The sequence below is a fragment of the Sprattus sprattus genome, assembly GCF_963457725.1.
Source record: "Sprattus sprattus genome assembly, chromosome: 4".
Taxonomy (NCBI): Eukaryota; Metazoa; Chordata; class Actinopteri; order Clupeiformes; family Clupeidae; genus Sprattus; species Sprattus sprattus.
Window position 1 is genome coordinate 48,086,179 of NC_137923.1, and position 12,960 is coordinate 48,099,138.

The window sequence follows — 12,960 nt, forward strand, 5'->3', positions numbered from 1 at the left end:
CATTATGTTGTGTATGTGTGTGTGTGTGTGTGTGTGTGTTTGTGTGTTTTCTCCCTTCCTCCATTGCTTGTGCCATTATGTTTTGTAGATTACAGTGCTTTAATACGCTTAAAGGGAGGTCCCTTTGGACTTGGTAAGCTCCGCACTCCATCTGGTTGCCATGACTTTAAAAAAAATTTAATGTGCAGGTTTTTAACCGTTCCTCTGAAGTGAGCAGAGAGCAGTGACCTTCCTCTGTAGCCTCCAGCGGCCAGAGACATTTCTGACTTTCAGTCAGAATCTTAATTGACTTCTCCAGTGTCTCTCTCCACTGCAACATTCCCCTTGACCATCCAAGTGGGTAAAGGTCTGGCTTGTTTGACCCCCTCCGCTGTATGCTAAAGCGAGCATGTATCGATTTCCTGTGCTGGTAAACAAACCAGTATGAGATCAAGTAAATATGAACTTCTTGTCTGTGCTGTGTGGTAAAGGCTTACTTCTAATGATACATCACAGCACAGCAAGCCCACAAAAACAAGCTCAGAGCAATGTGTGTGTGTGTGTGTGTGTGCGTGCAATGCCCCTGGGGTCTAGAGGCATCTGAGTGTTTGTGTGCAAGGAGGAGACATAGGGAGAGAGAGAGAGAGAGTGAGGGATAGAGAGATAGAGAGGGAGAGAGAGAGAGAGAGAGGGAGAGATTGAGAGTGAGGGAGAAATAGAGAAGAAAGGTGTCTAAAATCTTGAATCAATGTGTGCAGATTGCAGAAGGAACTCCAGGCCCATCACAGGGCCAAGAGGGGTGTATTTATAGGTTAGCATAGCATACTCTATGACCTGCATAGGTGTTGGCAACAATGATGCTAAGAGTTTGATAGCATTCACATGGGTCATTTTGGGATGATATGCTACTGTATGCTAATGTTGCTAGAGAGGAGATAGTCCACACAAGGGGTGGGGAATTTCATGAAGTGTGACGTGTGTGCATTTGAATCAAACTGTATATGCTGATATATCTTCCCTGAATTGCAACAGATGGCAAGAATTAATCTCTGTTTTTTTTTATTAGTATGGCTAATGCACCTTAAAACTATGAATAGTTGATGAGGGTGATAGATTCAATTTCATTTTTTGTGTTTTTTTTTAAACATTTTTAAAGCCAGCAGAACAATCAATAGAAATGCCAATATGTTGTTATGTCTCCCAGAATTGCAGGATATCAAACAATCACGACTAGGACTGTAAGAAGGAATGGAGGCAGTGTCTCAGACGTGGTATAAAGTTCCTAAACAATTCGGCTACAGACTAAGCAAGTAACTTTCAATCAGTTAGCTTAACTCGTTGTCGCTCTCCAATCTAAACAATTTACCTATCAATACATAAGCAAGTCCCTAAACAATTCGGCTACAAACTAAGCAAGTAACTTTCAATCATAATAATAAGCTTTAAGAAGTTGTCGCTCTCCAATCTAAACAAATGACCTACAGTTGTCTGGAACGGGTGGGAAGTTGTTCCCCTCAGACTCGTCGCTTCTGACATATGTTCTGCACCGGCACTTTATGCAGCCGGCCTGAACCAGCGTTCATATCGCAAACAATCAATTCATATAATACATTCCCACATTCCGACTCATTCTTAATTATCTACCTAGACGGATTAACCCACAGACAATAATATTCTTTCTACTAATTAGCACTCTGAATAATCACACAGGTTAACACACACACACACACACACACACACACACACACACACACACACAACCCTCTTAACCCACCAACTTGGCGTGGGCAAGTTTGACAGTTCATGGCCCCAGAGTTCAAAGTTCCTTTCCGACTTTCTATGGTCCTTTCCGACTTTCTATGGTCCCCTTGTCCTGTATACGGAAGTAAACACTCCACCACCTGCCACGCGTTGACTGGAATGCTCTTCAGTCACAGTATGTATAAGGTGCGTGCCTTCAAGGATGCAGTCCTGGGTACTGTTCGGCGACGCTCACTAAGCGGTTTAGCGAGCTAGATTCCAGGCTAAAAAAAGAGAACGCCCCTATATCAGGTTCGGCAAAGAAACTTCTGATAAATTACCATAGTAACATATCTCTTAGCACTAACCTGCTCCAGGGCAGGCTAAAATAAGAGTACCTGGATTAAGTTTGCCACACCCCCCGGCAAAAGGAGGGATCCCACAATTCTTGTATGAGCGCTACTGATTCAGCCGACAAGGAATAATTCATTTACAAGACCTTCTCGAGTCATTCATTGCAAACAACACAGACGAACATTGAATGTCTTGCGCTTTTTTGCGAGTGGATGCATAACGTCTTTGATCCCAGGAAATTTGAGCACATAACCCATCTCCCTTACGGAGATATCGGCGAAAGTAGTTTTTTTTTTCTAAAATCTTGATTTTATCATGTCCCTTCTACAATGACGATGTTATTAACCATACGTCATCAACAAATGCAACTTACATCATCGCAAACGTCTAGTTTTGCAAACTTGTTTAGTTTTTGTGCAGTAGTGAATAAAGTAGGCTACTCTGTCTACTACACCATAGCATATCATTTTTGTAGAAGGTGGATGCATGATAAGAAGAGGAAAATACACACCATATATTTTCATTGCTTCAACTTATTGAATTTCTAATTAATACATTTACATTTAGTCATTTAGCAGACGGGTTTATTCAAAGCAATTTACAAGGAGATGTAAAACTACATTTAGTAAGAGGGAAGCGAGGGGGTCAAACCGGCGATCTGTTGCATGCAAACCATGAGCTCTTATCGCTGCACCAAAGTAACATATTCGACCAAGGAAAAAATATCACGTCTTATATAGAAAGTTTCTTATATTGCTGTCGTAGCGGCGGCAGTGTTGGATTTTGACATGATTATGGTCTTGAATTCTTCATAACGCGTTCATGGTCATATCCTGCCTTAGCGTAGAAAAAAATTGGTCTTTTTCTTTGAGTTTAGACTAATGTACCGTTAAAAGAAATCATGGTTTTGGTGATCGACCTTTCCTGCCTTTTGAAGCAGGACGTGCACAAGCAATTTAGCTGACGAGTTTAGCCTGGGACAACTTGACGATTAAATATCTTAGCACCCGTCGCCAGACCAGTATAGCCTGTTCTCATTTAGCGAGCTAGATTATCTCAACTACCGAGCTAGACTGATTATCTTAGCGTCAGTTCTACGCCGAACAGGGCCCTGGTCGCGGTAAAACCTGTCTGTGTTGTTGATGTGTAAATAAACGGTGTGTTTGTTTCCCGCGCTGTCCAGTGTGTTTATGTTATTGTCGGAAAATATTACCATTACGGTAACGGGCAGCCGCACCGTTACAAGGACCAATTGGGACTGGTAATGAAATACACACGCCAACTTCACTCTGCTGAATGGTTAGCAGTTTTTAGATCACTAAAAGACGAAAGCATTGACAGAGAATGAGTCAGTACTTAAACGCAATGTGGGACTTTCATTGGACCACAGATGTCCCAGTGATTTATTTGGACAGCGTGACAGAATGTTCTGGAAACCTCTCCTTGACAGTCTAAAATAATTAAGTTAACATAACTTAATCCTTAATCCTCAATTTTCCTGCAGAAATAATAAATGAAGATGTATTTAATATCTTAGAAGCAGAGATTTTGCAATAAAGTGCGGCTGGGAGTCTTGCAATACATCCATCTTTTGAGATTGCAATATTGCCAATACAACCAATATAAGACCTTGCTTAGCGTGTTTATCAACATGTCTGGTTTACATGGGGACATAAATCCGTTTTTTAAAGTGAAAGAGAAATGCTGTGTTAATGTAACCCATTTTGATCACATGAAGCCATTGTCCACACTACAATAAAATAAGTATAAATTACTATCAAGTAATAATTCATGCTTACATTAACTGAGTTAATTACTTAAAGGCACCCAGTGCAATATAAACATTCAATGAAAAATAAACATTCAATTTCTAGTCTTTTTTACACGTAGTAAGTTTCAATAACTCCATACCATTACATATCGACATTCAAGGAGCAAAGATGAGACGTCGTTGTGTGGTTAGAACTGATAGAAAATCGTAAACAACAACAATCGCCGGTGGGGAGAGGCCATTTTTCCATTGACTGGAATCCTGCTTTATTTATTGGTGGCACCAATAAATAAAGAAAATGGCGGCGATTGTTGTTGTTATCGATTTTCTATCAGTTCTCACCACACAACGACGTCTCATCTTTGCTCCTTGAATGTCGATATGTAATGGTATGGAGTTATTGAAACTTACTACGTTTAAAAAAGACTAGAAATTGAATGTTTATTTTTAAGCCTCGAAAGTTGCACTGGGTGCCTTTAAATGGTTTATGTTGGTTTAAGTCAGTTTCCTCAAATATTTTGACATCATTGAACTTGTCCGTGTTTACAGTGTTGTGTGGTCTTTTTTTCAGCTGCAGTGTCAGTTTTCAGTTTTCTGTTGTGGAGGCCCAAAGGCGGGCTTAAAAATTGTTTCCAGTAATCATTACGGCAATAGCTTGGGGGCTCAAACTGCTCACGCACAGCAGTCAGAAGAGACAGACAGCTCTTGCAGAGCAGAAACCACAACAGATTCTTCATGGCCCTCTAAAAAACTGGCTGATGATTTCGAAGTAAAACATGAAAATAAGAGGAAATAACTTTGCAGATGTGCACTTTTTCTGCAGTTTCTTTCCTCCCGTTCTCGACCCCTACGTCCCCCTCATCCCTTTCCCCTCGTGCTTTCTTGTCCTCTCCCCTGCCCTTTTTCCTCTCCGTGTCCTTCCCCTTTGCTGTCCTTCTTCCTGTTGTGTGGCTGACTGGACTCGCACAGATGCTGTGCAACATTAGTAGGGCTAAACTTTGATCAATCCATGGCAGGCAACCTCCGCCAGGACAAGGTCGTGTGATGTGACACCAGCCATCAGATACACACAGGGACCATCTGTTTTGGGGAGAATCGGTCTCACTGTCACCTCCCCGCAGCGTAGTGTGTTTGTGTGTGCGTATATATGTGTGTGTGTGCCCCCCCCCCGAGTGCCAAGCCACCACATGCTCACCATTACTATAATAGATGTGGATGGCGTGTCACCCCATATAATAAATGGCCCCCTCCTCATGTCCACTGCTATGAAAGTGACCTCATCTGTCACTCCTCTCCATAGGGAACACGGCCATTTACCTGACAAGCAGACCCTGAGATCTACCCTCTACGCAACAGCCGTCGTTATAGTGCCATGACTCTCTTCATCCCTTCAAAATGCCTCTGGCGCTCATTTCTGCATCAGAGTTGTTCATTTCCGATCATATTACATTGCGGAGGCTAACTTAAATGCATAATGGCAACATTCCATCTAATCCCACTTGTTTGCTTTTCCAGGTGAATGATTGTCAAGGGGAAAGACCGGCAGAGCGGTCAGCGACCTCATTAAGTCAACCGACGGAATGCTCTGTCGCACAGTCGCACCTCCATCAGCCCGATAAAAGCCTTGCGGAAGGCTGCCCCCCTCGGGAAGGCCCAGACTGCAACGGGGAATGCTGGAGCAGGAATTTTGCCTGTGCGCGCTCCTGTCAGCTATACCGGATTGATGATTAATGATGGATTAAAAGCTAGTGAATCTCCGAAGCATTGGAAAGACTCAGCAGGCTTTGCTGAGAGAGAAAGAATTAACACCAAAGGCATTTTTTCTGTTTTTAATTATTGCAGGGGATTCTCACTGCCAGCTACAGGTATAAACAGGGACTTGCTGCAGCAAGGATTTGGTGGATTTACGTGGGGGAGCTGGGCGTTCTCCAACAGCAGTTTGGCTCTGCAGTGGGTTTTCATCAGCTTGCAGAGTGGGAATATGGACAGCCTGGCGTGAAGGCACCATGTGATCTCTCTCTGGTGCTGTCTGTTCCCCATCACTTCCCTGTGCTCTGTGTCCTCTGCAACGCTCTTTCTCCATCCATCCATCCCTCCCTCTCTCCCTCCGTCCTTCCCTTGGAGTCTGGCTGTCCGGAGCACTGTGCTGCGCTTCATTGCGCTGTGCCATCATGTCTCTGCTCAAGCTGCGGAAATTCCGGGCCTTGACCCTCCTCTTCTGCATCATTACATTCACCATGGTGCTGTTCAACTACACCCTCCGCGATCCGTCGGCAAACTTCTTCAAGTACGCTTTCCGCCTGTCGGACACCGTCTTTCCCAGGGGGCCTTGCAGCTGTCGCCGCTGCGTGGCTGAGGTGGAGGACGACCCCTGGTTTGCTGAGAGGTTCAACCAGTCCTTCCACCCGGTGATGTCCAGGAAGGGCAGTGTGCTCAATGACGACACCTACAGATGGTGGCAGGTAAGCGGCCACTGTTCTAGCTCTGTTATCTGAAACATTGATACAGAGAGTCCATTCTTTCCCTTTTAACGGTTGGTAAAGAAACACATTACTCCTAATTAGAATTGACTCACAAGGCTATTATCCTGCCTCTTCCAAATGTGATCAAGCTTGGCACCTGTCGCTTTGGATTTAATTGGAAATATGTCATGAATGGGGAATGGGTCTCCTTAAGAAACTGTGTGCGTGTGTTAGAGATGCGCGGATGGGCTATTATTTCATCCGCAACCGCATCACAAAACGCATCATCCGTCCGCTATCCATCCGCACCAATTTTTTTGACCAATTTTCAAAACCGCACCCGCCCGCCATCCGCCTGTTGTTTTTAGGTATGCGCTTCTGACGCGAGGCTAGAAAGTTCTTGCCTGCTCTTGAAAGGAGACTGATCCAATGCCGCAAAGATATTTAAAGGATAAAGTCCCTAGTATGAAAGCCTATTGGCTATGTTGTAGCCTATCCCCAGAATATTATCAGTGAAGTGACGCCTGTCTCCGATCGATGCACAGGGAGAAACTTTAAAATAGCCAAGCACATCGGCAAACCTGACCTTACCATAGGCTAGTAGGCCTACACTTTTTTATCATTGTAATAAAACGCAATTTGGTACACCATTTTAATATGGTAATATAGCCTACTGGGTTTTTTTTTTCAAAATGAAAGAAAGCCTATTAAGGAAACGCCGACACGAGTCTATTAATTCCGAAATGTCACCGCATTGTAGGCATTATACTGTAACAACCCCAACACTTGCCTGCTTGCCTTGCAAATCAAAGTTTTCCGTCAATTTCTCTTACCTTCTTTCTTAGCTGGTGATGTTACTGAGCTAGAAGTTTAACTTCTATCTCGCGCTGCCAATGCCCAATGTCACTTCTGAGTCAAATCACTCCATCATCTCTTTGAAATTCCTTATTCCACGAGTGGTAGGCTACAATGACTGGCTGTTTTAAAATATAACTAATAGCCTAACGAAACTAAATAACCCAGGCAGTTTCATCTACGACACGTTAAGGCTTCTTCCAATACTGACAGCTGACTCATAGCTTGCAGGTTTGCGGCGTTGCAAAGAGACTCGAAATGAGAGGGATCGTCACTTAATTTAAACTTTTTTGCTTCCTTTGTATGCAATGCATACACGGAACTAGGCCAATTTACTGCCTGATGAAAATTGGATTATTTCAAAATGTGCTTGGATGTAGGTAACGACATTTAACAATGTGTAGATATTTTGAATTTCGTTGGGTAAACCGCAACCCGCCCGAATTTAATTAAAATATTATTTTTTGTCACGTCAACCGCCCGATCCGCGGTTTAACCGCGGAGTCCGCGGGTGCAACCGCCATCCGCGCATCTCTAGCGTGTGTGTGTGTGTGTGTGTGTGTGTGTGTGTTTCTATTTGTGTGAGAAGAGAGCTAAGACTGTGAAAAAGAAATAGGAGCATCTGAGCTGCAACACAAAAAACAACAGAAGATGTAATTGCAGTAATCATTTTCCACTGCATCTTCTAAGACCATGCTGAGGATAGATATTCTGTTTTTGGGGATTGTTCATTTGGTGACATTCTTTAATTCTCCATTTGGTGTGACAATCCCCGATGGTCAAAACATAATTCAACCTTTTCATTCTGAGACCTATGATAGAAAGATGGATGGATAGATAGATAGATAGATAGATAAACCTTTCTTAATCCCTGTAGGGAAATTCAGGTGTAATAGCAGCAAGGAGAGTTACAGGTAAGAGTGGGTTACAAGGTATTAGAAATACATTACAGATAAGTAAAACACTGAAAAGCTGGCCCAATGAGGCATATAGTACCTGTCGGTTGAAAATGGTAATTTTGCAAAAAGACTGATTTTTAGGGGTGGACTGCTCCCGTGCATGTTTAAACTTGGCCCCTGTGGTATGATCACCAGGCCCAGAGAGCCTCTGCCTTGACCTGTTCAAGCAGAGCGGCTCTGGACCTGAATCTATTTCCCCTCTGGAGAGCATAGCACTGTCCACAACATCCCTTCAAAATTCCAGGCATTCTTGCGGAACAGGAACATGGCTTTACTTGAGCAGAGGAATTGCCAAGTTCATAGTTTGTGCCAACTGATATTACTTCTACCTTGCTCTGGCATAGCGCCTGCATTGCTGTAACGTAATGAATCCTCACATGTATTTTCTCTGACAAGGATTTTTTCTCTGTGTTTTTGTTATAGTGGCTACAGGCTGAGAGGCAGCCAGCCAACTTCAGTGAGGTGGTGGACAAGCTCTTCCAGATCATTCCGGATAAAGAGTTCTACGCAGACTCCAGACCGGACCGCTGCAGGACCTGTTCTGTGGTGGGGAACTCTGGGAACCTCAAAGACTCTCACTACGGGCCTCTCATTGATGCCAGCGACTTCGTCATCAGGTCTCACACAACTTCTTACCTGCTTTCAATGCACCACTAATTAGGCTAATGGCTGCTTTAGGCTATGTTTTCATCCGGTGTCCTAGCATAAACCCTCTTTTATCTGGCATGTTAGCCAACACACCGCTAAGGATCATCCTATTCTGGGCACACTCACTTCTGCTTCTACAGAGATGGAAAGGCACAGGGGCCATTGCAGCAGGATGCAGCTGAACATTTTAAATGTGCATGGTTTGTTTCTGATCATTCAAACAACACACTATGCTAAAATGGTCACTATGCTTAAATGTCTACTGCAAGCCTGAACTCTTTTTGTTGTACAAATATTCTTTCCTTTCCTCACTTTACCGTTCCACATAGGGTTTGTGCCCTTTTACACTGGTTGCCGTGGGTCATTAGGATCACAGTAGTGTGTGTTCCTTTGGGTACATTTGAATGCAAAGTCTGTCTTCCTCTGTTGTGCAGAGTCTGCAGTTCAATGGTACATGATATTGCTTGTATTCAGCGCCTTGCTTGTAGGGATAGAGTTCGTAACAGCAGTAATATCCATGCTAATAATTATTTGTGCCTTTCATGACTGAAATGTATTTGCTTATGGAAAACGCATAATTGTTTTCTTTATTTAAAAAAAAATACCAATTTAGCAATACAAAGTAACATTTAATTACTGAAGTTGTTACTTTTACTCTCGTAAGTATAATTACATTTATGATTTTCTGTATGCTGTCATTCTTCCCCGCCGCTAATACATCAAAATCCAGCGTGTTATTGTTTTTGTTTTCTAGTTATTGTTATCGACTTACATCCTGACTTGCATGTTAAACTGATAAATCTGATTTCTTTTTTGGCCCCTCCACTATTCTGATCAGGATGAACCAGGCTCCCACCGAGGGCTTTGAGAAGGACGTGGGGTACAGGACCACCCATCACCTCATGTACCCTGAGAGTGCCGTGGACCTAGGCAACAGCACCTGCCTCATCCTCATCCCATTCAAGACCTTAGATCTGGAGTGGCTCATTAGCGCCCTGACTACTGGCACCATCAAATAGTGAGTGGGAACTTGCTAAAGGTTTCACTTTTTTAGACTGTGAAACCAGTCATTCGCCTTTAGTCTGCTGCACAGAGTAATGTAGAGGCTTTTGACAGGAGCGGTGACTTACACGCCGCACAGACGTTCCAGACTTCACCCATCCAGGAATTAAAGAGCCACAATTTGGTTTCGGTTTCGCAAAAGGTTGTTGATATTTGAGGCTCAACAGCCAATCAAATTACAGTCCACCCTGATTGGCTGGGATTGTTTATGGGTTGGTCCAAGCCACTATGTTTGTTTCCCATTAACGGACCCAGGGCTTCGAAACCAGAGCTTTTTAAGCACGAAAACTGAACAGACAGATAGAGGGCAGTGAGGAGCTATTCACTTAAATTTGACAAAAAGGGAATGGGATTAGAATTGCGTTCTGTAAATTTAAGGGACCTGGAGAGACTGCAAGCATGCGCCTAGCATCATGCTGTGTGAGGTAATCCATTTATAAGTTAATTGCAGTCATTTGCAGTATGTAATACTTCCACTACTTACCACCACTACAAAACTATTTCCATCCATCTAGCAAATTAATAACAACCTTGTACTGGTTTTAAGTAGAACCTTTAAGAGTCATTTTAGAAGGTCAAGCTAAGAAACCCTTTTTTTAGCACTCTGCATACTATTAAGTCCAAAAGCATGTTTGCAAAGCTTGCAGGATTCATATGCAACAGTGCGTCACTGTTCCAGCCATAGACGCTGCTAAATTTACAAAGAAACATGATTTACCAAACGACCTCTATGCCTCCTGTTATTTTTCAAGCTGTCCAAGAGCTCTTAGCATCCATTGTGCCTGATTAGATGTATGAGAAGTGGATCCTTCTGTTCGGCACCACTGACGGATGAGTTTGCTGTAGAGGGGGGCCGCTCTGAAATCCAGATGAGATCTATTAACCATACAAAGGCAAACGCACTGAGCTCCAACAAATCTGGCGTTCTGACAGCGTTGTGCTTTGTCTCTTCTCAAAGACAGCGTTGTCAAACAAAGTATCCAATGTAGGGGCAGTGCAACAGAGAATGACCAGTTCTGATAATTAATGGCAGACTTCTTTTTGTGTGTGTGTGTGTGTGGGGGTGCGTTTTTCTTCCAGCACATATTTACCTGTCACGGCAAACATAAAGGCGAACAAAGATAAGGTGAGACCTCGCCAGCTGCTTGGGTGGCGAAATTGTTTTTTTTTTTACTGTTGTATCCACTGAGGTAATGTCTTGCATTGGAATATGTTTAATGTTTGTGCTTTTAAATAAAAGTGAAATTAACACATTATGTTGATTTCAAAAACTTGTTTTAATTCCAGTGATAATGACATGGGGTTTGTTGTGAACTCCTGCAGGTGATGGTGTACAGCCCCAGCTTTTTCAAATATGTTTACGACACTTGGCTAGAGGGCCATGGCAGATACCCATCCACAGGCTTTCTCGCTCTCATGTTTGCCATCCACGTGTGTGATGAGGTGAGCGCTCTGAGTTTTGACTCTATCTCCTTTAAGACGTTAGGTTGGTTCCACTGCAGTTATCACTATTCAGATGTTTTAATATAATAAAGATACAAGATACAATACAATCAGTAAGCTGCATTGCGACTCTTGAAGATTCAACAGAAGTCTTTGGTTTTAGGTCGTTAACTTACAGTGATTCATTTTGTGCAGTACTATTAGTTTTAATGCTATGCTGTGTCTTAATTCTTCCTGTTGCAAAACTGGTAGTGCAACTGATTGAAAAACATATCTGTACAATAGTCTAGAAAGGTAGGCTAGAAGCTTTCGTTTAAAGGAGTTACTGTGAAATCCTTGTAATTTCTATCACAATGTCAAAGGCCACAACAACGTCTTAATGAAATCATCACTGACAATAATAATAGTGATGGTGGTGGTGATTGATGATTGTGTTAGTACTGCTGACATGAAAGGTATTTGACATTAGTTATATTGTTTGTCTGTGATTAGGTGAATGTCTATGGGTTTGGAGCAGACCATTATGGCAACTGGCATCATTACTGGGAAGACAACCTCTTGGGAGGCGCTTTCCGCCACACTGGCGTCCATGACGGGGATTACGAGTACAATGTTACTGCGCTGTTGGCAGACAAGCACAAAATCAAGCTGTTCAAAGGGAGCTGAAGTCTCACTCAACAGGGGGGCGAGGGACACACGCCTTGATTCGACGACGAAGTTTCCCCATCTCCATTTTACAGTGTAATCCTCGCAATGTGACTAACTACAGGCAGATCGGGGGGAACAAAAGTATTTTGCATAAAACTGGTGGTCGTGCCGAGAGAGTTTATGACCAAATAGGAAACACAACTTGACTCGTTTGACGTTATTTCAAAGGCTTTGCCTGAAGGATCCAATTCTGGAATGTTCTCAAGCACTGTCATTTCAAATGCATTGCTTGAAGGGTCAGATTCTGGAAAGTTGTTACTCTTCCTCGTGAAACATATCTTGAACCTAGTAAAAAAAAAAAAAAAAAAATCTTTCATCCGTCAGTTGGACACGAACATTGGAGCTTTCAAAAGAGCACACAAATAGGATGAGTCTGTCTTTTTCACAATAGTATTGATATCAAACAATGTGTTTGAAATGCACCTAGAGCCTGAGTTGGTCACAACTGCAATCACGACTGTGAAACAGTGGCACGATTGTGTTGGTTTGCACATCACTTAAAACAGTGCAGCAGTTCAGGTCTTTCCTTGAGGAATGTGAACCTGCCCAATGGATTGGCAAAGCAGTCTGAGTTCCTCCAGTCTATTTACTGGCACTGGGCCACTTTTCTCCCTGAACCTGCCTACAATGTCCAGATGGCCATAAGAATTATGAGATGCTTGCTGTGTGTGAGAGATTGTGTTGATTGTGTTTGGCACGTCTGTATGTTTGTTTGTGTGTGTGTGCGTGTGTTTGTTTATTTCTATGTGTGTGTGTGTGTGTATGTGTGTGTGTGTGTGTGTGTCGGTGTGCCTGCATGCCAGCTATCATGCATGTCTGTGATCATCATAGTGGGTCCAAGGTGTGAGACGAGACCCATACAGAGATGGACAGAATATCAGTGTGTTGTGCCCACACAACCCCCTGGAGTCACCTGGGCTCCGTCGGCTACCAGACCACAGCCTTTGTGCGCGGAGATGAAAAACCGTCATCGCCCAGC

General features: G+C 43.1%; 1 protein-coding gene across 1 annotated transcript; it reads left to right on the top strand.

The window, feature by feature from the left end:
* Positions 1–6,015: 6,015 nt before the first annotated feature.
* On the top strand, positions 6,016–12,960 carry LOC308363996 (CMP-N-acetylneuraminate-beta-galactosamide-alpha-2,3-sialyltransferase 1-like; the record flags this gene model as incomplete). The annotated part of the gene is made up of 6 exons (XM_080836926.1): positions 6,016–6,306; positions 8,544–8,737; positions 9,607–9,786; positions 10,911–10,956; positions 11,154–11,273; positions 11,766–12,960. The coding sequence occupies 6 exons, from the start codon at positions 6,016–6,018 to the stop codon at positions 11,937–11,939; spliced, it is 1,005 nt and encodes a 334-aa protein (XP_080693052.1). The 3' UTR covers positions 11,940–12,960.